A 22,006-nucleotide genomic window follows, 5' to 3' on the forward strand; every position below is an offset into this window, starting at 1 on the left:
AGAGCTCACTGCTGCTTACAGGCTGGGGTAATTACAGGTCTGGGCAGGAGGGGTCTGGGCCGTATGGCTTGCTGCCCAGGAGGATGTTGATAAAGATGTTCCTTGGGCCTTTGCCCAGCAGGATGTGATAAGGAAGTCAGGTGGCTAGGCAGGATGTTTCTCACAGCGCAGGGCCCCATGGAATGTTTCACTTTGACCAGGGTCTGTAAAATGGCAGGGGCTTGCAAATGGTGCAGCTTGGACTAACAATTATTATTAATCTTAAAGGGAGAAGGAGATTCAGCAAGAATGGTGAAAGGAGAATTATAATTTGGGCATCTCATTTCATGATCAATATCTCATGGAGGGGTTAAGTACAGGGGCAGTCAGGATTGGAGGGTCTGGCAGACAGGTCAGCTAAATCAGTGTCTGCTAAGGAGGCAGGAGCCAGGATCCACATGATGAAAGTGGCCACAGTCATGAAGTCTGAAATTTTCTCAGCAGAAAGGGAGAAAGAACAGGCAGGCTGAGTGGCCTTGCTGTCTGAAGCGGCCTCAGTTTTATCCTCCAACACCTTGGGGCTCCACTGGTGCTCACCTCTCTTCTCCAAGCCTAGGTCTTCAGCAGTGACTATACAGGAAACGTAGGGGGCAGAGGTAGCTCTCCTCCACCCAACAATAGTGGCAGTGGCAGCAGCAGGACTACTGGGATTTGGGGTTACAGAGCTTACAGCTGTCAGATGTGTTTGGAAAGTTCCTTATTGACAGAGAGTGTCTGGAAGCTTTTTCTCCCTGTGTCTTATCTGACTTTAGTGAGGCTGGCGACCTGGGTGAACGGCCTCCATCAACATCTTCCTTCACCTACCTCTCCAGTAGCAGAGCGCAGATAAGACTGGACGGGACAGCCATGCTGAACCCACAGCAACCTCCAAAGAGGTCTGTATAAGCTGGCGATGTCACTGCCTTCGGCAAATGGGCTCCGAGAAGATGCTTGGGCTTTCTTACTCAAGGTGTCTTCTGGGTGTTTGGAACAGAGGCTTCCTTTCAGGGGTCCAGGACTGCACTGGAAGGAAGTGACCACAAGATGACACCGTTGATCTTCCAGACACTCCCGCTGTTATGAGGGTGAAGGGGGAGCCCTTCTCTAATCATCCTTCCTTTGCTACTTTTTCCCTCTGCCTTAGCTTTTCCTTTCCTGCACTTTCCTGGGGACTTCAACTCAGTCTTTCTGAGGCAAGGATGGAGGGGAGGACAGGATGGCCCAGCCTCGTAGAGGTCACTACCTGCTCAAACCCCAAACAGAAAGGAGTCATTTGCAGCCTGGAGGAGGACTCTACCATTCCAAGATACTCAGCTGAACACCCCAGCAGCGCTAGGAGACAGCAGTGGCTCCTGAGACCTCCACACCAGAGTTCCGCACACATTCAAGGTAAGAACCGCAGAGAGGAGCCCAGAGCCTGCTGAATCAGACACCGCCTCCTAGCAGTGATGTCCAACCGAAAAGGCGCGGGACTGCAGTAAACCTGGGCAAGCAAGGTCGAGGAGAGCTCTGTGCCGGGACCGCGAGGCGATCCAGACCAGATGGGGAACACTGGGGGCAGTGGCGGGGGGCGAGGGGCGCGTATGAAGCTGGTAGGAGAGGTTGCCCGTGAAGAGCAGCCTTTGCGCTGCACACCCTGTTCAGCCCGATGCAGTTGAGCCGCCGTTAGAACGAGTGGAGAGAAAGGGTGCGCGAGGCCAGGGCTCGAAGAAATGCAGCAGAGGGCAAAGGGCGAAGTCCAACGGCCCAGCCCCAGCAGGGGACTCTCGAGCTTCGGGATTCCGCTCACCGGGTAGCGGCTGTTTGGACCCAGACCGGCCCCTGCGCGATATGAGCATTGCTAGGACTGCAGCTGTTGGGCACCAGCAGCCAGGTCTGCAGGCTTCGCGAAGCCTGGCCCGGACCGTAGCTTCTGCAAGCAGTCCAGGTGTATCCTGGGGTCACTGGAGGGCAGAGCCTGCTCAGAGCCAGAGTACAGAAGCAGCCCAGGTGTTCCCAGCACCAGGTTCACTGGAAGTGCCAGATGTGGGAGAGGGAGCTGGGGAGGGAAGAGGGCTATGCTGGTTCCCGAGCTGAATGATGTACCCAAGAGGCCAAGTAGCTGCAGCAGGTGCTAAGGTGAGGAGGAGACGCCATCATGGGGTGCAAATATGGAGTACAGAAGGCTGGACCCTCTTCCTTTTAGGCAGCTTCTGAAGACATCAGTTTCCCCTCTCCCCTCCTCAGGCCACCACCTCCTTCGTGCTCCTCTCTGATCACCTCTCCAAGTCCTGGTGTCAGGAGCCTTCTCTGTGGCCCCCCTGGAGAGACTTGAGCCTGGGGCGTGACCTGCTGGGCTGTGAAGGTTTCCGAGAAGAGAAACCTGTGGCCTGACCTGCCTGGATGCTGCACCCAACCTCATCTCTTCCTGGGAGGCAGGCTCTCTTCGCTTGTTTTTACAAATTTGGTAAAACAGCATTTAAGTCCTAGTCCCTGGTAGTGACCCTCCAGGATTTGACCCAGGCTGCCTGACTGTATTTATGGACACATCACGTATTACCATTTTTTATTGTCCTTAGTCCATGGCACACATATAATGAGCACTTACGTGGCCCACTAGGAAGTCTCTCCTTTTTGGTTCAACTCAGATCTTGGCCATTGGCCACAATGGGGCCTTGGTCGCCTCTGAAGATGACCTGGGACTGCTGCTCACAAGCAAATCCCCATTGGGCATTTCTATTCTCATTGAGCTTGCAGCAAACCATGAAGGTCCCTGTGGCCTATCTTCTCCCAAAGCCAAGGATGGGAGATGGTACATCAGGTGGGTACAGGATTCATGCTGATTTAAAAGCTTTATGGCAGGGCACAGTGGCTCCTGCCTATAATCTCAACACTTTGGGAGGCTGAGGCAGGAGAAATGCTTGAGACCAGGAGTATGCAACCAGCCTGAGCAACACAGTGAGACCCTGCCTCTACAAAAAAATTTTAAAATAAAATTAGCTGGGCATGGTGACATATGCCTATAGTCCCAGCTACTCAGGAGGCTGAGGTGGGAGGATCACTTGAGCCCAGGAGTATGAGGTTATAGTGATCTATGATCACACAACTGCACTACAGCCTGGGCAACAGAGCGAGACCCTGTCTTGTTTGTTTTGTTTTATTTTTGAGATGGAGTCTTACTCTGTCGCACAGGCTGGAGTGCAGTGCTACGATCATTGCAACCTCTGCCTCCTGGGTTCAAGCAATCGTCCTGCCTCAGCCTCCCAAGTAGCTGGGATTACAGGCACACACCAGCACACCCGGCTAATTTTTGTATTTTTAGTAGAGACGGGGTTTCACCATGTTGTCCAGGCTGGTCTTGAGCTCCTGACCTCAGGTGATCCACCCACCCCTGCCTCCCAAAATGCTGGGATTACAGGCGTGAGCCACTGCACCTGGGCCTGTCTCTTTTTTTAGAAAGACTTTTCAGGATCCTGGCAATATTGACAATTTATCAATATTGACTTTTCCAGTACAGGAGCATGATATATGTCTCCATATATTTAGGTTTTTTAAGATTTAAGATGTTCTCTCAACAATATTTTGTAGCAAGGTCAACAAGCTAATTGGCCCCTGAACTATTTTTGTAAGGCCAGTGACTAAGTACAGTGTTAACATTTTTGGCCGGGTGCGGTGCCTCACGCCTGTAATCCCAGCACTTTGGGAGGCTGAGGCGGGTGGATCACCTGAGGTCAGGTGTTCAAGACCAGCCTGGCCAACGTGATGAAAGCCCATCTCTACTAGAAATAAAAAATATTAGCTGGGTGTGGTGGGGCAGGTGCCTGTAATTCCAGCTACTCGAGAGGCTGAGGCAGGAGAATTGCTTGAACTGGGAGGCAGAGGTTATAGTGAGCTGAGATCATGCCACTGCACTCCAGCCTGGGCAACAAGAGCGAAACTCTGTCTCAAAGAAAAAGAAAAAATTAAGGGTCTAAAAATATAAAAATGAGACTAAGTGGAAAAGACCATAAGCAACCTATAACACCATATTTACTATCTGGGTTTTTAAGAGAAAATTTGTAACCACTGTTTTGTAGTTTTCTGTGAGTCAAACTTGCACAGCTTTTGCTAATTTATTCCTATGTATTTTATGTGAGTTGTAAACACTACTGTAAATGGTATCGTTCCAATTTTAGTTTTCAATCATTCATCAATGGTATACAGAAAATACATTTTAAAAATACATATTGACTTGTATACTGAGACCTTGGTAAATTCACTTGTGACTTCTGGTAGCTTCTTTGTTTTCTATGAATCATGTTTATGTGAATAAAGCTACTTTAACTTCTGTTTTAATCTGCATGCCTTTTTCTTTCTCTTTCTTACTTTTACATTTGCAGAAACCAACAACTGTCAGCATTAACACCATCAGGCATTTCTCTTCTAATTTAGCCTTGCAGCCGACCACACGGCTAGCTGTGCGTGATCTCTCCCCAAGCGCAAGGACGTGAGATGCGGATCAGGTAGGTGCACGATCCATGCTGTCTTAAAAAAAAGTCTTATAAGGCCAATATGTCTTGTAGCAATTCCATACACCAGAGGTCCCCAACCCCCAGGCCACAGACCAGTACTGGCTGTGGCCTGTTAGGAACTGGATCGCACAGCAGGAGGTGAGTGGCAGGTGAGCAGGTATTACCGCCTAAGCTCCGCCTCCTGTCAGATCAGCGGCGGCATTAGATGCTCATAGGAGTGCAAACCCTATTGTGAACTGCACATGCGAGGGATCTAGGTTTGGCATTCCTTATGAGAATCTAATGCCTGAGAATAGTTTAATTCCAAAACCATCTCCCCGCTACCCATGGAAAAATTTTCTTCCACGAAACCAGTTTCTGGTGCCAAAAAGGTTGGGGACTGCTGCCATGGACCAGATTTCTGGATTCTGGCTGAAATGGACAACTTACCAATATTAATTCTTCACTCCACCAGCTGATACACACACACATACACATTTGTACGTGTATTGGTATACGGTAGTTTACAGAAAAATAATTGTTTTATATATATTGATCTTGTATACTGGCACCTTGCTAAATTCACACCTTACTTTTTATAATTTTTTATACATGGATTATAGGATTTTCTGCATACACAATCAGGATTTCTGTGCATTGAGTAATTTACCCTTTCCTTTTAAATCTGTATGATTTTAATTTTTCTTATCCTCTACATTTGCTACAACCTCCGATACAATATTGAATCCAAGAGAAGTCAACGGACTTCATTTTCTACTTCCTGATCTTGGGGGGAAAATATTCAGTATGCTGTTAACTGAAGTTCTTTTTCCTTCAATGAATGCATTATCACATAAAAGAAATAAGGAAATTCTGTCCACTTCCTACTTTGCTGAAAGATTTTTTTGAACGGAATGTTAGCTTTTTTCAATTAGTTTGTTCACAACTATTTAGATGAATTGTATCGGCTGATTCTTTTCTAATAGCTTTTTTGAGAGATAATTCATGTACAATACAATCCATGTATTTGAAGTATAGAATTCAATGGCTATTAGTGTATTCACAGAAATGTGCAACCATCAACACAATTTTGTAAAATATTCATCACCCCAAAAAGAATCTTTGTACACCTTAGCCATCACCTTCTAATACCCCCACACCTCCCAGTTCTAGGCAAGCATTAATCGACTTTCTCTCTTTGAGTTTACCTACTCTGGACATTTCCTGTATGAAACCATAGACTATGTGGTTCTTTCTGGCTGGATTCGTTCATGTATTATAATGGTTTTATATGGCATATACATAACACAAAATTTACCATTTTAACAATTTATGTACAATTCACTGGCATTTAGTACATTTATATTGTTGTATAACCATCGCCACTATTCACCTCCAGAACTTTTTCATCATCCTAAATTGAAACTCTGTACCTATTAAACAATAACTCCCCAGCACACATTCCCCACATCTCTGGTAACCACTATTCTGTTTCTATGAATTTGCCTATTCCAGGTATATCATATAAGTAGAATGATACATTTGTCCTTCTATGTCCAGATTATTTTACCTGGCATAGTTTTTTTCAGGTTTTATCCATATTGTAGCATGTATTAGAATTTCCTTTCTTTTAAGGCTGAATAATATGCCATTATATGTTTTGTTTCCCCATTTCTACATTGCTGGATACCTGGGTTGTTTCCAGCTTTTGGCTGTTGTGGATGATGCCACTATGAACATGGGGTACTACTGGGAAATAGAGTATAGAATGAACTTGACATTTATCCAACCACACAGACACATCTTAAAACCATTATGCTTATCAAGTACCCACACCCAAAACTGCATACTCTGATTCCGTGTATAACAAATTTTAGAAATAGCAAGACTAATATGAAATGTCAGCAAGTGGATAAATTGTTGTTTGTGGTTAGATATGTGGAGGAACTAACAACAAAGAAGCATAAGGAGATTTTTTAGAATGATGGAAATGGTCTGTACCTGAATTATGGTGGGGCCTTGAGTGTACATATTTGTTAAAACTTAGCGAACATAAAACAGATGCATTTTTTCATGTAAATTTTACCTCCAAAAGGTTCATCTGAAAAAAAAAAACATTTGATGCAAAGGCAGTCACAACATCATGCTAACGTCGTTGATTGTTTTATAGGCAACTGCTATTGCAGTAGATGAAATTGATGATAATTAGGGCAGAGATAGACTATGTGGTTCTTTGTGGCTGGACTCACTTATGTAACATAATGGTTTTATATTGTGTATAAACAACATAAAATTTACCATTTTAACAATTTTTAAATGTACAGTTCACTGGCAATAAGTACATTTATATTGATGTACAATTATTGCCACTCTCCATTTCCAAAACTTTTGTTCATAACTGCTATGGTAGTTTGTAATGTATTTTAGACAATTCATTTAGAAAAGATTAATGCTAAGGAAGGGGTATGGTGGATAATAGGAAGGCAAGCAGTGGGGGTGCTGGGCAGGGGGTAAGGCAGGAAGAAAAAGCAGTCAGTAAGCTTAGATGCAGAGAAGTCTTGATAACATGCAGACCTTGTCAGAGCATCTGTTGCAATATACCCTGATGAGAAGTTCATGTGCAATGAAACTCCAACTCCTGGGACCCATGTGTGGGACACTGGGACCCTGACCCCGTCAGATCAGTCAGATCCCCTTTCTCCAGAGCAGATTGGTCAGCACAGGGAGACAACAGCTCAGATCTTCACCCTGTGAGAAGATCACTTATGGGAGGGGCTGCCCTGACCCCCCACATCAGACTCCCCCATGCTATAGTTTGGTTTGCTTGACCCCTCCAAATCTCATGTTGCAATGTGATCCCCAGTGTTAGAGGTGGAGCCTGATGGGAAGTGTTTGGGTCATGGGGTTGGAGCCCCCATGATGTCTTGGAGCTTTCCTCACAGTGATGAGTGAGTTCGCACTCTATTAAGCCCTGCGAGAGCTGATTGTTAAAAACAGCCTGGCACCTTCCTCCCCTCCTCTCTCATTTCTTCTCTTGCCAAGTGATCTTGGCATGTGCCAGCTCCTCTTTGCCAGCCTAAAGCCCTCACCAGAAGCAGATCCTGGCATCATCCTTCTTATACAACCTGCAGGACTGTGAGCCAAAGAAACCTCTTTTCTTTATAAATTACCCAGCCTCAGGTATTCTTTTATAGCAACACAAAAATGAACGAAGACATCCCTCTCTTCAATGCTGCAGGAATTGTTTTCATTACAGGTTTGGGCTGCTCTATAATTTCATATAAATGGGAGCATACATTATGTACTGTTCTCAGGCCTTAAGATGTCTTTCATTCAGCATCATGTTTCTGTGATCCATCCATGTTGTTGCCTGTTATCAGGAATTCATTCATTTTGATATCTGAGTATGAACGCACCATGGTTTGTTTTTGCTTTCTATATAAATGGACATCTGAGGTACTTCCAGGTTTTACATATTATGAATAAGGCTGCTGTGAACTTTTCTAGTGCAAGTGATTCTGTGTCCATGTGTTTTTATTTCTCTCAGGTTAATACTTAGGAATGAAATTGCTCAGTCAGACTAGATATATGTGTAGTTTTCTGAGAAACCGTATGAACTTTTTTCCAAAGTGGTTTTACAATTTTATATTCTCTCCAGAAATGAAGAAGAGTTCCAGGTACTCCATATGCCTGCCAACATTTGGATACCTGGGTTGGATACCTTTTAAACGTTATCCATTTCGGTGGCTGTGTAGTGGTGTATCGTTGTTTTAAATTTTCATTTCTCTAATGACAAATTATGTTGAATACTTTTACATGTGCTTGTTTTATGATGCTTCTTTATAGGAGAATTATTCAAATATTTTGCCCATTTATTATGTGGCTGGGTATTTTATAGTTGACCTATAGGAGTTCTTTATAGATTTTGCACACTTGTCCTTTGCTAGATATGTGTTTTGCCAATAATTTTCCCAGTTTATAGCTTATGGCTTGCCTATTTATTTTCTGAATTAAATACTTTTGGGGCAAAAGTTTTAAGTCTGTGGTTTTTCTGTTAATCTCGTTTATAGTTTCCAGATAATAAATTTTCTTTTGATGCAATCTCGTTTCTCAGTATCTTATTTTATAATCTTTCTATTCTTAAAATCTCCTTTGTAGCCCAAGGAATTAATCAGGGTCTCTTACATTTTGTTCTAAGACGTTTATAATTTTTTGAAAATCTTGTTTTTTGAATCCATCTGGAATTTGCTTTCATAACTGTCTGAGGTGAAGATGTCGCATTTCTCGCATACACACAGCCAATGGTCCTAGATCTCAACCGCATGTTTGAGGAGGAGAAAGAGGAGGAGGAGTCCATCATTCCTCTGTTTTCTCCCTTCTTATTTTTTTCGAGACAGGGTCTTGCTATCACCCAAGCTGGAGTGCAGTGGCACAGTCATGGCTCACTACAACTTCCACCTCCTGGGCTCAACTGATCCTCCTGTCTCAGCCTCCTGAGTAGCTGGAACTATAGGTGTGCATGCCACCACACCTGGCTAATTTTTGTATTTTTTTGTAGAGATGGAGTTTTGCCATGTTTCCCAGACTGGTCTTAAACTCCTGGGCTCAAGCAATCCACCCGCCTTGGCCTCCCAAAGTGCTGGGATTACAGGCATGAGCCACTGTGCCCAAACTTCTCTTCTTATTTTTGGATGCCATCTGTGTGATTTGTTTCCATAGTCCCTGTGATCAAGTATTCATTAATGAGAAAAAATTTCCCCCTCCCAGAACAGCAAATTCCTGGACCCTTTCTCTCTCACACACTCCCGTCATTCAATTCCACAACAATACTTTGATACATGTACACAATCCAAAGTGAATGTGCACAATCCACTTCTCATGCGCCCCACTGCTATTGTGTGTCCAAGCCATCATTACCCTCCACCTTAGGGGCTCAGCCTCCTAACTGGTCTCTCAGCCTCCATGCTCATCCAAGCAACCAAAATCACCCGCTTAAAACCTACGGCAGATCATGCTGTCCTATGCTTTAAGCCCTCCAGTCATTCACATCTCTGAGGATGTCATCACTTTATAATGACAACCTACAAGGTCCTCCCCATTTTGTGTGTCCCCATCCCTCTCTGCTCTCCTCGCCCCCACTCTCTCTCGTGCTGACCACAGCCCCATCAGCTTACTGACTGCCCCACGAGGATGCCAGGCATCCTCGCTTCGATCCTTTGCAGTGGCTACTTCTGCTATTTCCAGTGTTCTTCCTTCACGTGTCTGTGTGGGTCACTTGATGGCCCCCTTCTAGACCTTGCTCAAAACTCACCTTCCTAGTGAGGTTGTCCTGTCTTCCACGTGCACACTGAGACTTCTGCTTCTCCTTACTCCAAGTGTCAAACCTCCATAGGCAATTTTATTCTTCATAACATGTGTTACCAGCTAAATTGCCACATCATTTACATGTGATTACGATTGTTGTTTATTTTCTCCCCCACCCCCCGACTCGAATGTAAGCTCTGCTTACATTTTTGCTGTTACTTATAATAGGTCCCAGCTCATCCCAGACGCTCAATAAATATGGCAAATTGACAAATAAATGAGTCAACTGCCTTCTGAATACTACTGATTCATTCACAGGGTTTCACACTATTAAAAACCGAACACTATTGAAAGCTGAACTCACCCTACCAAAACAATGCATGTCCATTTGTCTAAGGCAAGTGGCTAGAGTCGCCCTGGTTGTGTGTGGCAGTTACTCATCTCACTTCCCTCTTCTGCTACTTCCTCTCCAGCCACTCTCAGCTCCTCTAGAATGGGAGCTCATTGTCTCATCTTTGCTTTGACCATGCAAAGAACCCCCGGAGCCCCTTTACCTCTGTTCTAGCACCCATTGGATTCTTCCTTCCAAGGAAGTAAAAGAATGTTTCTAAAATCTACATATCATCATTTCACTTCTTTGCTTTCACTCCTTTCGTGACTCTGCATACTTTCAGGATGACCGACAAGTGCCTATCACGATACATTAATTTGTCCGTTATCTGGCCCCTGCTGATCATTACAGCCGTACACTCCAGGCTTGACTTCATTCTCCAGCTGCACCTGACTACCTTCCTGGTGTCCCACAGGCTCACAGCCTCTCTGGCTTCCTTGACTTTTCACATAATATTTCCTTGATGTGAAAATAGCCCCGCTCTACCTAGAGGCTTCCTCCTGCTTCTTGAGGTGCAATTAAAGTTCCTTCTCTCCCGTATGTAATACTATGTCCTTCTTACCTGCTCTCCGATCCCTAGCACGAAGTCCTGTTTAAATTTTTGGTATGCATCTGTCTCTCCTACTAGACTGTAAGTTCTTGTAGGTCAAGAAATGTCTTTGAACCCTATCTCACCAGTGACTAGCACAGTGTCTAGAGCAGGTTCATCACTAAGTAAATGTTTAATAAAATAATACATAAGAAGCTGGCAGAAATTCTTGGGTTTTCCGTCTTTCCTCCATCTGAAGGTGGTTTTCCTGGGTTATAAAATGCCTTAGAAATTATAGAATTTTCAACAATGAAGTCTAGTTTAGACTCAGCCTGACTCTATGATCAGCCATGGGTTGGGTGGAGTGGCAACTTTTGCAACTTGAGATTTTAGTGGTTTAAATAGGGACAAACTGTATCTTTTCCCACATAGGCCCAATCCAGGTACTTACTTGAAAATAATATTTATTTTTCTTTCTTTTTTTTCCTTTTTGAGAGGGAGTTTCGCTCTTGTTGCCCAGACTGTAGTGCGGTGGCGCGATCTCGGCTCTCTGCAACCTCTGCCTCCCGGGTTCAAGCAATTCTCCTGCCTCAGACTCCTGAGTAGGTGGGATTACAGTCACCCACCACCACACCCAGCTAATTTTTTGTATTTTTAGTAGAGATGGGGTTTCACCACGTTGGCCAGGCTGGTCTCAAACTCCTGACCTCAGGTGATCCACCCGCCTTGGCCTCCCAAAGGCTGGGATTACAGGCATGAGCTACTGTGCCCGGCCTGAAAATAATTTTTTGTAAGACTTTTTAAAGGAGTATGATAACAACTTTTGAGTCATATATTTTATCCTAGACTTAAAATGTTTCAGTAATTACCCCGTGGCATGAACTCTTTCTTTCATTCTTCTTGCAGGCCCAAGAGGCTGGATGCCAAACCTATCCTCTCCATGTGAAGCACCAACTTGGGGGTGTCAACTAAAAATATGAGACCCGTAAACTTGGAAAAGAGGACTTTATTTCTTGAGAAGGGTTGCAGACTGCAGGCTGGGAAGTGGCACCTCCAGCTGAGACCACAAACAGGTACTTTGAGGGAGATAGGGTGGGATAGGAGTTTTATGCCAAACAGGTTGGCTAAACAGACATATTCAGCAGGTCACAGGGGGAACTATGAATGTTCATGAAGGGGGGTCATATGTGTGCTTGATAAGCAAACATATGTGTTACATACATCTCATGTTCACCTTCGAATGGATATTTAACATTAAAATGCAGTAAAATTAGGCTCTGTATGTTAAAAGGTGAAACACAGGACACGAAGGCACTTTGTATACAGCCTCGGTGAACCAGCCAGAACCAGCCCATGGTTGGATACTTTGTAGCCTGGTCAGTTTGTCACCTTAAAACCACAAAAAGGACTGGGAGTCAGGCTGCAGCAGCAGGCAGTTGGTTGAAGTCAGAGGAGGGGTGTTCCATTCTTTGTTTTTCCAGGGCTTGCTTCTGTTTAATTTAGGAAACAGACAAACAAAAAACCTGGTAACAGTTAGTGAGGAAGGGGTATACGGAGGCGCAATTTCCCATCTCCTTATGGCCGGGAAACTTAGTTTTTAGTTTTTGGGGGGTCACCTTGGCCAAGAGAGGTCTGTTCAGTCGGTCAGAGGGCTCAGGGTTGTATTATTTATTTGTTTGTTTATTTTTCTGAGATGGAGTCTTGCTCTGTCACCCAGGCTGGAGTGCAGTGGCACGATCTTGGCTCACTGCAACCTCCGCCTCCAGGGTTCAAGCAATTCTGCCTCAGCCTCCCAAGCAGCTGGGATTATAGGCACATGGTACCACGCCTGGCTAATTTTTGTATTTTTGTAGAGATGGGGTTTCACCATGTTGGCCAGACTGGTCTTGAACTCCTGACCTCAGGTGATCCACCCCACCTCGGCCTCCCAAAGTGCTGGGATTACAAGCGTGAGCCACCTCAACCGGCCTCAGGGCTTTATTTGTATTTCATGGTGGAATGCCTGGCCCCAATCTAATTTTTTAAAAAAGACACAGAAAAGATATTCAAACATTTTTAAAAGATGAAAACAGTAAAGTGTGGTTTCCTGTCACACAGCAGGGAGGATCTGACCTTCAGGGAGGTCAGATGGTGTAGGGGAAGCACAGAGGGAGGTGGCAAGGGCATGTCCTGGTCTCTCTTTCTCTGGACCTCGCCTCCTCCTGGGCTGATATCCTCACACTCTCATCAGAGACGTCAGAAGTCAGCACAAACAGTCCTAGAGTGTGCTACTTCCATATCACATTAGCTGAGCCACAGAAAATTTTGAAATGTCAAGTCTGGCTCAACCTGTCACCATTCATAGAAGGCATCCTTCCTTCTAGACTGGCCTAAAAGTGAAGACCTCAGAGCAGAGACTCATTAACATGAAGGAGGCTTTAGATATTTAATCCGGAAAAGCAAGTGAAAGGACCATGGAGACAAATAGGTTAAAAGAAAAGGAACAGCTTGCCCGCAGAGGGGTGGGAGTTGCCAGAGGTGCTACCAGTCCCAAGACTAGAAGGAAACTGTCCCAGAGCTTGGGTCTTCCAGGCTTACAGACAAAACCAGAGTGGAGCACAGTTGGTACTTACAAGTCTCTCTTTCCTCCCCACAGTGGACTTTCTCAAACTGGGGTATTGACCTCTGATGAACCGCCATCCAAACCCGTGCCTTTCAACATAAAAAGAAGCCCTTCGAGGTGCTCAGCTTAAGCTTGCTAGAGGAGGAGGAAGAGCAGGTTGAGTCTGACATAATTAGAATGGGTTGAGCCTTTCCAGCAGAGTAAGGTTCTTTCATGGTGGACAGTGGCCACCCACTGCCATTTCTACAAGAAGATTTTGCTTCTTAGGCACTGAGTTCCTGGTTCTTTCACTAGAGAAAAATGAATAGGTTGGCAATCCAGTACTTCCATCTTCTGTGAAGACCTGGGCAGGTGATGGGGGCTTGGGGGCGGGGGCAGGGTCAAAAACAAGGCTGCCATTTGCTGTGCCCACCACAGAGGGACATTTACTCTACCTGAAGCACAAGTATTTTCTCAGTGATGTTGGCTCCTACAAAGTCAAAAGGGGTAGACTCCCTGGCTTACGCTCCAGGAGTTTGGACTGAAAGGGAGACTAAAAGTGTCTTCCTCTAAGTTTATGATGTTGCCCTCCTCTGACTACAACAGATGTGCTCTGGCCATAAGCGTCCCAGGTTCTCTGAATGATGGTGGGTATGGAAATGTTCCCAAACACAGGTATGGTGGTGTCCCCTCCCACTGTACCAATGTATGCCCGGGGCTGGAAGGTCTGTGGTGCTCTGAACTGGATTCATAAACAGTAGCATCTCCAACCACAAGTGTGGTGTCAGCCCCTCCAACAGTAGCACATGTGCTCCCATGGGTGCCTGATAGAAAGTAGGAACATGTGTTTATTAGCCAGGTGGGCCCCAAATGCTCTGACGAGGTGCAGAAAGAGGACTCTTTGTCACAGTTGTGATGTGCCCTCCCATTGCAACACATGTGCTCTGAACAAGTGGAGCCCAGGTGCTTTGCATGTAGGCGGACACAAGAGGGCCTCTAAGCACAAGTGTGGTGTCGGAACCCTCAAGGCTACCGATGCATTCTGGCCAGGTGTGTCCCAGGTGGTCTGACTATAGACAGCAACAGAATTATCCCCAGCACCGTTATAGAGACGCCCATCCAACTGATGTGCTCTAGCAGGATGGGACCCGGGTGATCCGAACACAAGGAGGAACAGAAGTTTATTCTGATACATGCTCCTTCTTAGCGATGCTATCTCCTTCAATAGTAATAGGTATGCTTTGGCTGGGTGGGCCTCAGTCACTCTGTAGCCAGGAAGGAAAGGGCTCCCAGAACAGATTTCTGCTCCGTAGAGCTGATCTTCCCTCATTGCAACAGGGATACTATAGGCTGGCAGGACCTGGTGCTCAGGTCTAAGCCCCTCCTAGAATAAGTTGTGGTTCTGAGTGTTCTCAGCCCTTCTGCACATTTCAATGCCCCCTGACAAGGAGCCAGGGTTTGGGACAGACACAATGACTGCAAAGCTGCCACTACCCAAAGGGGCTTAGATATTGATGGTGCATGGCACTGCTGCGGTGGCCCTTTCTCTTGATTCCCCCTTTTTTTTTTTTTTTTTTTTTTTTTTGAGACGGAGTCTTGCTCTGTCGCCCAGGCTGGAGTGCAGTGGCGCGATCTTGGCTCACTGCAAGCTCCGCCTCCAGGGTTCATGCCATTCTCCTGCCTCAGGCCTCCACCTCTCAGGTTCAAGCAATTCTCCTGCCTCCACCTCTGTCTCCTGGGTTCAAGCAAACCTCTGTCTCCTGGATTCAAGTGATTCTCCTGCCTCAGCCTCCCTAGTAGCTGGGACTACAGGTGTGCGCAACCACGCCCAGCTAATTTTTGTATTTTTAGTAGAGATGGGGTTTCAACATGTTGGCCAGGCTGGTCTCGAACTCCTGACCTCAGGTTATCTGCCCGCCTCAGCCTCCCAAAGTGCTGGGATTACAGGCGTGAGACACCATGCCCGGCCCTCAGTCTCTTTTAAGCAAGGATCGGGGGAGTGATCAGATGGCCCATATGGCGCTCCTGCTATTGAAAGAGCGCAGATGTCACTCAGAGAGTGACAGGAAGAGAAGTCAGTTTCCTCCTGCAGGTTGGAGCCGTACTTTTCCTAAGTGGCTGCACTTCTTTGAGGTGCAAGCGTACAGTGCTGTCTTTCTGAGAGCCCTGGCATGACACCAAGGGGAGGCCCCCTTCTGATGTAAACACTGAGCTTGCTGGGTTGCATAAGGCCTCTCAGGGGTGATCTAAACCTAGGGGGTAAAGGTGACCGTATTGCTCCCAGGAACTGTGTTCAGAAGATGCACAGGTGCAGCAGGAGGATTCCTGCCAGAAGCAGGAATGGAGAGGGCAGGGAGAAAAAGGAGGATGGTGGCCCAGGGGCCAGGCAGGGTGAGGCTTACTGAGGAAGTTGTCCGTGAAGAGCAGTTTGTGTGCTGTCTGACACTGAGAGTCTAGTAAGAAATTTGGAGAGGTCTCCTAGCTGCATGTTCCTCCAAGGCAAACCATGCTGGATGTTTGTGACATGTCATTGGAACACACACCAGAGAAAGGGTGTGCTAGAGCAGAGAGGGAAGACAAGGCACCAAAGGGCAAAGGGGAATCCCAGCAGGACTTTTGAGAGCTTGAGACAGCTCATGCTCTTTGCAGGTTCTTGGCACCAGGCGTGCCCGATGACATGGAAAAGCATTCAGGACTGTGTATTATAGGACCCCACATAACTGTCACCCCCAGATCGCCAGGTCTGCAGGCTCCTCAGCATCTAACCTAGGGGCAGCAACTAGTGCCTGTGAGTCTCCTAGCCCTTTTCTCTGGGGTTATTGGAGGTCAGAGGTCAGAGCGCCCTAGATCCTGCCAGGATGGGGCCCTGGCTCGCAGGAAGTCAGGGTAGGAGAGGTGGGGTGTGGCCAGCAGGGATCAACTCTGTCTTATGTCATTACTGGTGCACCCAGGTGGCCCAGCAGGGCTGCAGCTGCAAGACGCGTGCTCTGATGGGGAGGAGAGACCAAGCAGTGTGGGGTGTGATTTGCCCTGACCTCTTCCTTTCAGACAACCTCTGCAGAGGACACTAGTTTACCCCCACAATGTCCCCTTCCCATATGGTAGCTCAGGGTTACCACACACTGTTTCCTCCAGGGATCCCTCTAGGGCCTCTCAAGTCCTGGAACAGGCATATCTTCTCTGTGGCCACCCAGGAAGGTGTGGGTCCATAGGCATGAGGTGTGAGTCCAGCTGGGCTGTGATGGTTTCTGAGATGGGTACTTGGCACCCCAATCTTCCCAGGTCCTGCACCCCATACCATCCCTTCCAGGCAAGCAGATTTTCCCTCCTTTAACAAATTTTTCAAATTGCAAACAGCATTTAGGACTTTGCACCTTCCTCAGGTCACCCATGTGGGCGTAAGGGAGAGTCAGGATTTGACTCAGACTGTCTGATTCCAGAGTTTATCCATTGATCACCTGACAGTGGTGATGCCTCATCATGTGTGTCACGTATTTACATTTTTAAATAGTCCTTAGGGTACTTAGCACCATGGTACACCAGTCATGAGAGCGTTCACTGCCTGCATCAGAAGATGCAGGGTAGAGAGCACCAATTGTCAGCACAACCATATTGGGCATTTCTCTGCTAAATGAGTCTTGCACAAACCACACAGCTGTCTGTGAACTAGCTTCTCCCAGGTACAGGACAGGAGACCACTTAGGTGCAAGATACACTCTGTCTTAAGAGCCTTATGCTCCAAGGACACCAACATCTCTTGTGACAATTCCATAGACCTACTTTTCAGGATCCTGGCTGAAATTGGCAATTTACTGATATCAAATAGTGCACTCTATCAGGATGGTAAATAGTTCCTTATATTTAGAACTCTTTTTTTTTTTGACAGAGTTTCACTCTTGTTGCCCAGGCTGGAGTGCAATAGTGCAATCTCAGCTCCCTATAGCATCCACCTCCCGGGTTCAAGTGATTATCCTGCCTCAGCCTCTCGAGCAGCTGGCACTACAGGCATGCACCACTATGCCCAGCTAATTTTGTATTTTTAGTAGTCACGGGGTTTCACCATGTTGGTCAGGCTGGTCTCGAACTCCTGACCTCAGGTGATCCACCTACCTCGGTTTCCCAAAGGTGTAAGCCACTGCGCCCGGCCTTTAGAACGCTTTAATTTTCTCTCAGAGACTATTTTGTGGTTGGGGTTGATGAATTACAGTTCATGAGCTGAATTCTTTCCAGTCTGTTTCTGTAATGCCAATAACCTTAGAATGGTGATAAGAGTTTTCAAAGTTTGTAGAAAAGAGGAAAGGAAGAAAGGAAGAAAAACAGAGGAAAATATGCAACAGAGACCATATACAATCTGCAGAGCCTATAATATTTACTATCTGGTCCTTTACAGAAAAATTTGCCTCTTTTGTGATTTTCAGTGTATAAGTGTTGTACAGTATTTACTAATTTATCCTTATGTGTTTTATAAGTTTTTTGTATGCTATCATAAATGGTATCTTTTACATTTTAGTTTTCAGTATTCACTACTGGAAAATACAGTTGATTTTTATATATTCACCTTGTATGCTGGAACTTTGCTAAATTCACTCTTTACTTTTAGTAGTTTCTTTGTAAATTTCTTAGGATATTCTATGTACACAGTCATGTTTTCTATGAATAAAGAGAATTTTGCTTCTTCCTTTTTATCCTGTATGCCTTTTATTTTTATTTCTTACCCTTATATTTGCTATAACCTCCAGTAAAATGTTGAGAAAAAGTAGAGATGTAGACATAGTTTGCCAGTCCCTGATCTTAGGGGAAAAGTATTCAACACGGTATTGAGTGAAAGTTTGTGGCACATGCACTTAATCACTCAGAAGACATATCCTCTAATTCCCAGTTTGCTAAAAGATGTAAGATTGTGTTAATTTCTTTGCCCATTTTGTTAATTTCTTTTAGTTCCCACATCTGAGGGAGAACATGTGGTATTTATCTTTCTGTGCCTGACTTATTTCACTTAACACAATGTTCTCCAGGCTCTTTGCCACAAATGACATGGTTTTATTTTTTTAACGACTGAATAGTATTCCATTGTGTATATATAACCCATTTTCTTTATCCATTATCTGTTAGTGGACATTTAGATTGATTCCATATCTTAGCTATTGTGATAAGTGCTTCAATAAAGATAGGGGTGCTAACCAAGCACACAAGGCTTAATTAGCTTGACAATTCTTACACAAAGTGGAGATTTCCAAAAGACACCACATTCATTGAGTAAATTAGGAAAACTAAAACCTGCCTGGTAAGAATGATGAAGAGGCATATCTGTGGAGGCTTTGGATGTTGGTGGAAAAGATTAAAAGGAAAGAAATGTCTCCCTTGAAATTCTTAACCAAAGTCTCTACCTTCTGGAGTTAGACATCATATTATCCAAACAATTCCCTATCAATCATTTTGTATAAAGTAGTACTGCATTGGTAGTGGCCCCATATATTACATCTATACCCACAAAAGAATTTTTTAAGGACACATGGGTACCTCTGTCACTTGTCATCTGGTTCTCAGTGTTGACATGGAGAAACTTGTAATCTAAAAAACCTACAGTCTTATCTAACAATACTCAGGTCCTAGGGAAATATTTCTCTATATCTCTTGCAATGAGCCTGGTGTGGTGGTGCACCTGTAGTCCCAGATACAGAGGTGAAAGGATCACTTGAGCCCAGGAGTTCAAATCCAGCCTGGGCAACATAGCAAGACCCTATCTCTTTAAAAAAAAAAAAAGGCAATGAAAGAAATTGAAAAGGAAACAAACAAATGTCAAGACATTCCATGCTCATGTATTGGAATAGTAATGTTAAAATTAGCATACTACCCAAAGCAATCTATAGAATCAATGCAATCCCTATCAAAATATCAATGACATTTTTCACAGAAACAGAAAAAGAATTCTAAAATTCATATAGAACCAAAATATCCCAAATAGCCAAAGCAATGCTGAGCAAAAATGACAAATGTAGAGGCATCACATTTCCTAACTTCAAAATATACAACAAAGCTATAGAAACCAAAACAGAGTGGCATTGGTATGAAAGGGGAAACGTAGACTAATGGAATATAATAGAGAACCCAGACATAAATCCATATATTTACAACCAACTGATTTTTGACAAAGGTGCCAAGAACATACACTGGGGAAAGGACAATGTCTTCAATAAATGGTGCTGGGAAAACTGAATATCCATATGCAGAAGAATAAAACCAGACGCCTATTTCTCACCACACAAAAAATCAACTAAAAATGGATTAAAGGCTGTAAGACCCAAACTAGAAAACTAGTAAAAGAAAATATAGGAGAAACGTTTTAGGACATTAGTTTAGGCAAAGATTTCATGGCTAAGACTTTAAAAGCACAGGCAACAAAAATATAGACAAGTGGCAATATATTAAACTGAAAACTTCCTGCCCAGAAAAGTAAACAATCAACAGAGTGAGGAGACAGCCTGTAGAATAGGAGAAAATCTTTGCAAACTATTCATCTGAAAAGAGACATATCCAGAATATACAAGGAACACAAACAACTCAACAGCAAAAACTCAAATTATCCAACTAAAAGGTGGTCTATAAATTGAATAGATATTTCTGAAAAGAAGATATACAAATGAACAACAGGTATATGAAAAACGCTCAATATCACTAATCATCAGAGAAATGAAAATCAAAAGCACAATGAAATGTCATCTCACCCTGGTTAGAATGGCTGAAAGAAAGAAAAAATAAATGCTGGTGATGCTGCAGAGAAAAGGGAAATCTTTTTTTTTTTTGAGACGGGGTCTCACTCTATTACCCAGGCTGGAGTACAGTGATGTGAACTCAGCTCACAGCAACCCCTGCCTCCTGGGTTCAAGTGATTATCTTGCCTCAGCCTCCTGAGTAGCTGGGATTACAGGTGTCTGCCACCACACCCAGCTATTTTTGTGTGCGTGTATTTTAATACAGATGGGGTTTCACCATGTTGGCCAGGCTGGTCTTGAACTCCTGAACTCAAGTGACCTACCCTAGTCGGCCTCCCAAAGTGCTGGGATTGCAGGAGTGAGCCACCATGCCCAGCCAGAGAAAAGGAAACTCTTATACACTGTTGGTGGAATGTAAATTAGTACAGCCATTATGGAATACAGTATGGAGGTTTCTAAAAAAAATAAAAATAGAATTACTGTATGAGCCAGGTATCCCACTACTAGATATTTGTCTAAAGAAATGGAAATCACTGTATAAAAGGGATACCTGGGAAGGGTTCCAAGATGGCCGAATAGGAACAGCTCCAGTCTACAGCTCCCAGGGTGAGCAATGCAGAAGACGGGTGATTTCTGCATTTCCAACTGAGCTTTGAAGACAGTAGTGGTTCTCCCAGCATGGAATTTGAGATCTCAGAATGGACAGACTGCCTCCTCAAATGGGTCCCTGACCCCTGAGTACCCTAACTGGGAGACACCTCCCAGTAGGGGTTGACTGACACCTCATATGGCCCGGTGCCCCTCTGAGACAAAGCTTCCAGAGGAACGATCAGACAGCAACATTTGCCGTTCTGCAATATTTGCTGTTCTGCAGCCTCCACTGGTGATACCCAGGCAAACGGGGTCTGGAGTGGACCTCCAGCAAACTCCAACAGACCGGCAGCTGAGGGTCCTGACTGTTAGAAGGAAAACTAACAAACAGAAAGGACATCCACACCAAAAGCCCATCTGAATGTCACCATCATCAAAGACCAAAGGTAGATAAAACCACAAAGATGGGGAGAAAACAGAGCAGAAAAGCTGAAAATTCTAAAAATCAGAGCACTTCTTCTCCTTCAAAGTAATGCAGCTCCTTGCCAGCAATGGAATGAAGCTGGACGGAGAATGACTTTGATGAGTTGAGAGAAGAGGGCTTCAGACAATCGGTAATAACAAACTCCTCCGAGCTAAAGGAGGAAGTTCGAACCCATCGCAAAGGAGCTAAAAACCTTGAAAAAAGATTAGATGAATGGCTAAATAGAATAAACAGCATAGAGAAGACCTTAAATGACCTGATGGAGCTGAAAACCATGGCACAAGAACTACGTGATAGGATGCACAAGCTTCAGTAGCCGATTCGATCAACTGGAAGAAAGGGTGTCAGTGATTGAAGGTCAAATGAATGAAATGCAGCGAGAAGAGAAGTTTAGAGAAAAAAGAGTAAAAAGAAATGAACAAAGCCTCCAAGAAATATGGGACTATGTGAAAAGACCAAATCTACGTCTGATTGGTGTACCTGAAAGTGACGGGGAGAATGGAACCAAGTTGGAAAACACTCTTCAGGATATTATCAAGGAGAACTTCCCCAACCTAGCAAGGCAGGCCAACATTCAAATTCAGGAAATACAGAGAATGCCACAAAGATACTCCTCAAGAAGAGCAACTCCAAGTCACGTAATTGTCAGATTCACCAAAGTTGAAATGAAGGAAAAAATATTAAGGGCAGCCAGAGAGAAAGGTCAGGTTACTCACAAAGGAAAGCCCATAAGACTAACAGCAGATCTCTTGGCAGAAACTCTACAAGCCAGAAGAGAGTGGGGACAAATATTTGACATTCTTTTTTTTTTAAAATTTATTAATTTATTTATTTATTATTATTATACTTTAGGTTTTATGGTACATGTGCGCAATGTGCAAGTTAGTTACATATGTATACATGTGCCATGCTGGTGTGCTACACCC

At 44.6% G+C, this 22,006-nt stretch overlaps 1 protein-coding gene across 1 annotated transcript; it reads left to right on the top strand.

The window, feature by feature from the left end:
• Positions 1 to 1,751: 1,751 nt before the first annotated feature.
• On the top strand, positions 1,752 to 17,977 carry LOC129051769 (putative uncharacterized protein encoded by LINC00269). Its single transcript, XM_063719445.1, has 4 exons — positions 1,752 to 2,136; positions 4,377 to 4,499; positions 11,618 to 11,784; positions 13,347 to 17,977. The coding sequence occupies exon 4, from the start codon at positions 14,807 to 14,809 to the stop codon at positions 15,293 to 15,295; it is 489 nt and encodes a 162-aa protein (XP_063575515.1). The 5' UTR covers positions 1,752 to 2,136; positions 4,377 to 4,499; positions 11,618 to 11,784; positions 13,347 to 14,806; the 3' UTR covers positions 15,296 to 17,977.
• The last annotated feature ends 4,029 nt before the right edge of the window (positions 17,978 to 22,006 follow it).

The sequence above is a fragment of the Pongo abelii genome, chromosome 20 (assembly GCF_028885655.2).
Source record: "Pongo abelii isolate AG06213 chromosome 20, NHGRI_mPonAbe1-v2.0_pri, whole genome shotgun sequence".
NCBI lineage: Eukaryota > Metazoa > Chordata > Mammalia > Primates > Hominidae > Pongo > Pongo abelii.

Excerpts from the sequence above, each read along its gene's own strand:
- LOC129051769 (XM_063719445.1), top strand. The coding sequence starts at position 14,807 with ATGGTGCATGGCACTGCTGCGGTGGCCCTTTCTCTTGATTCCCCCTTT.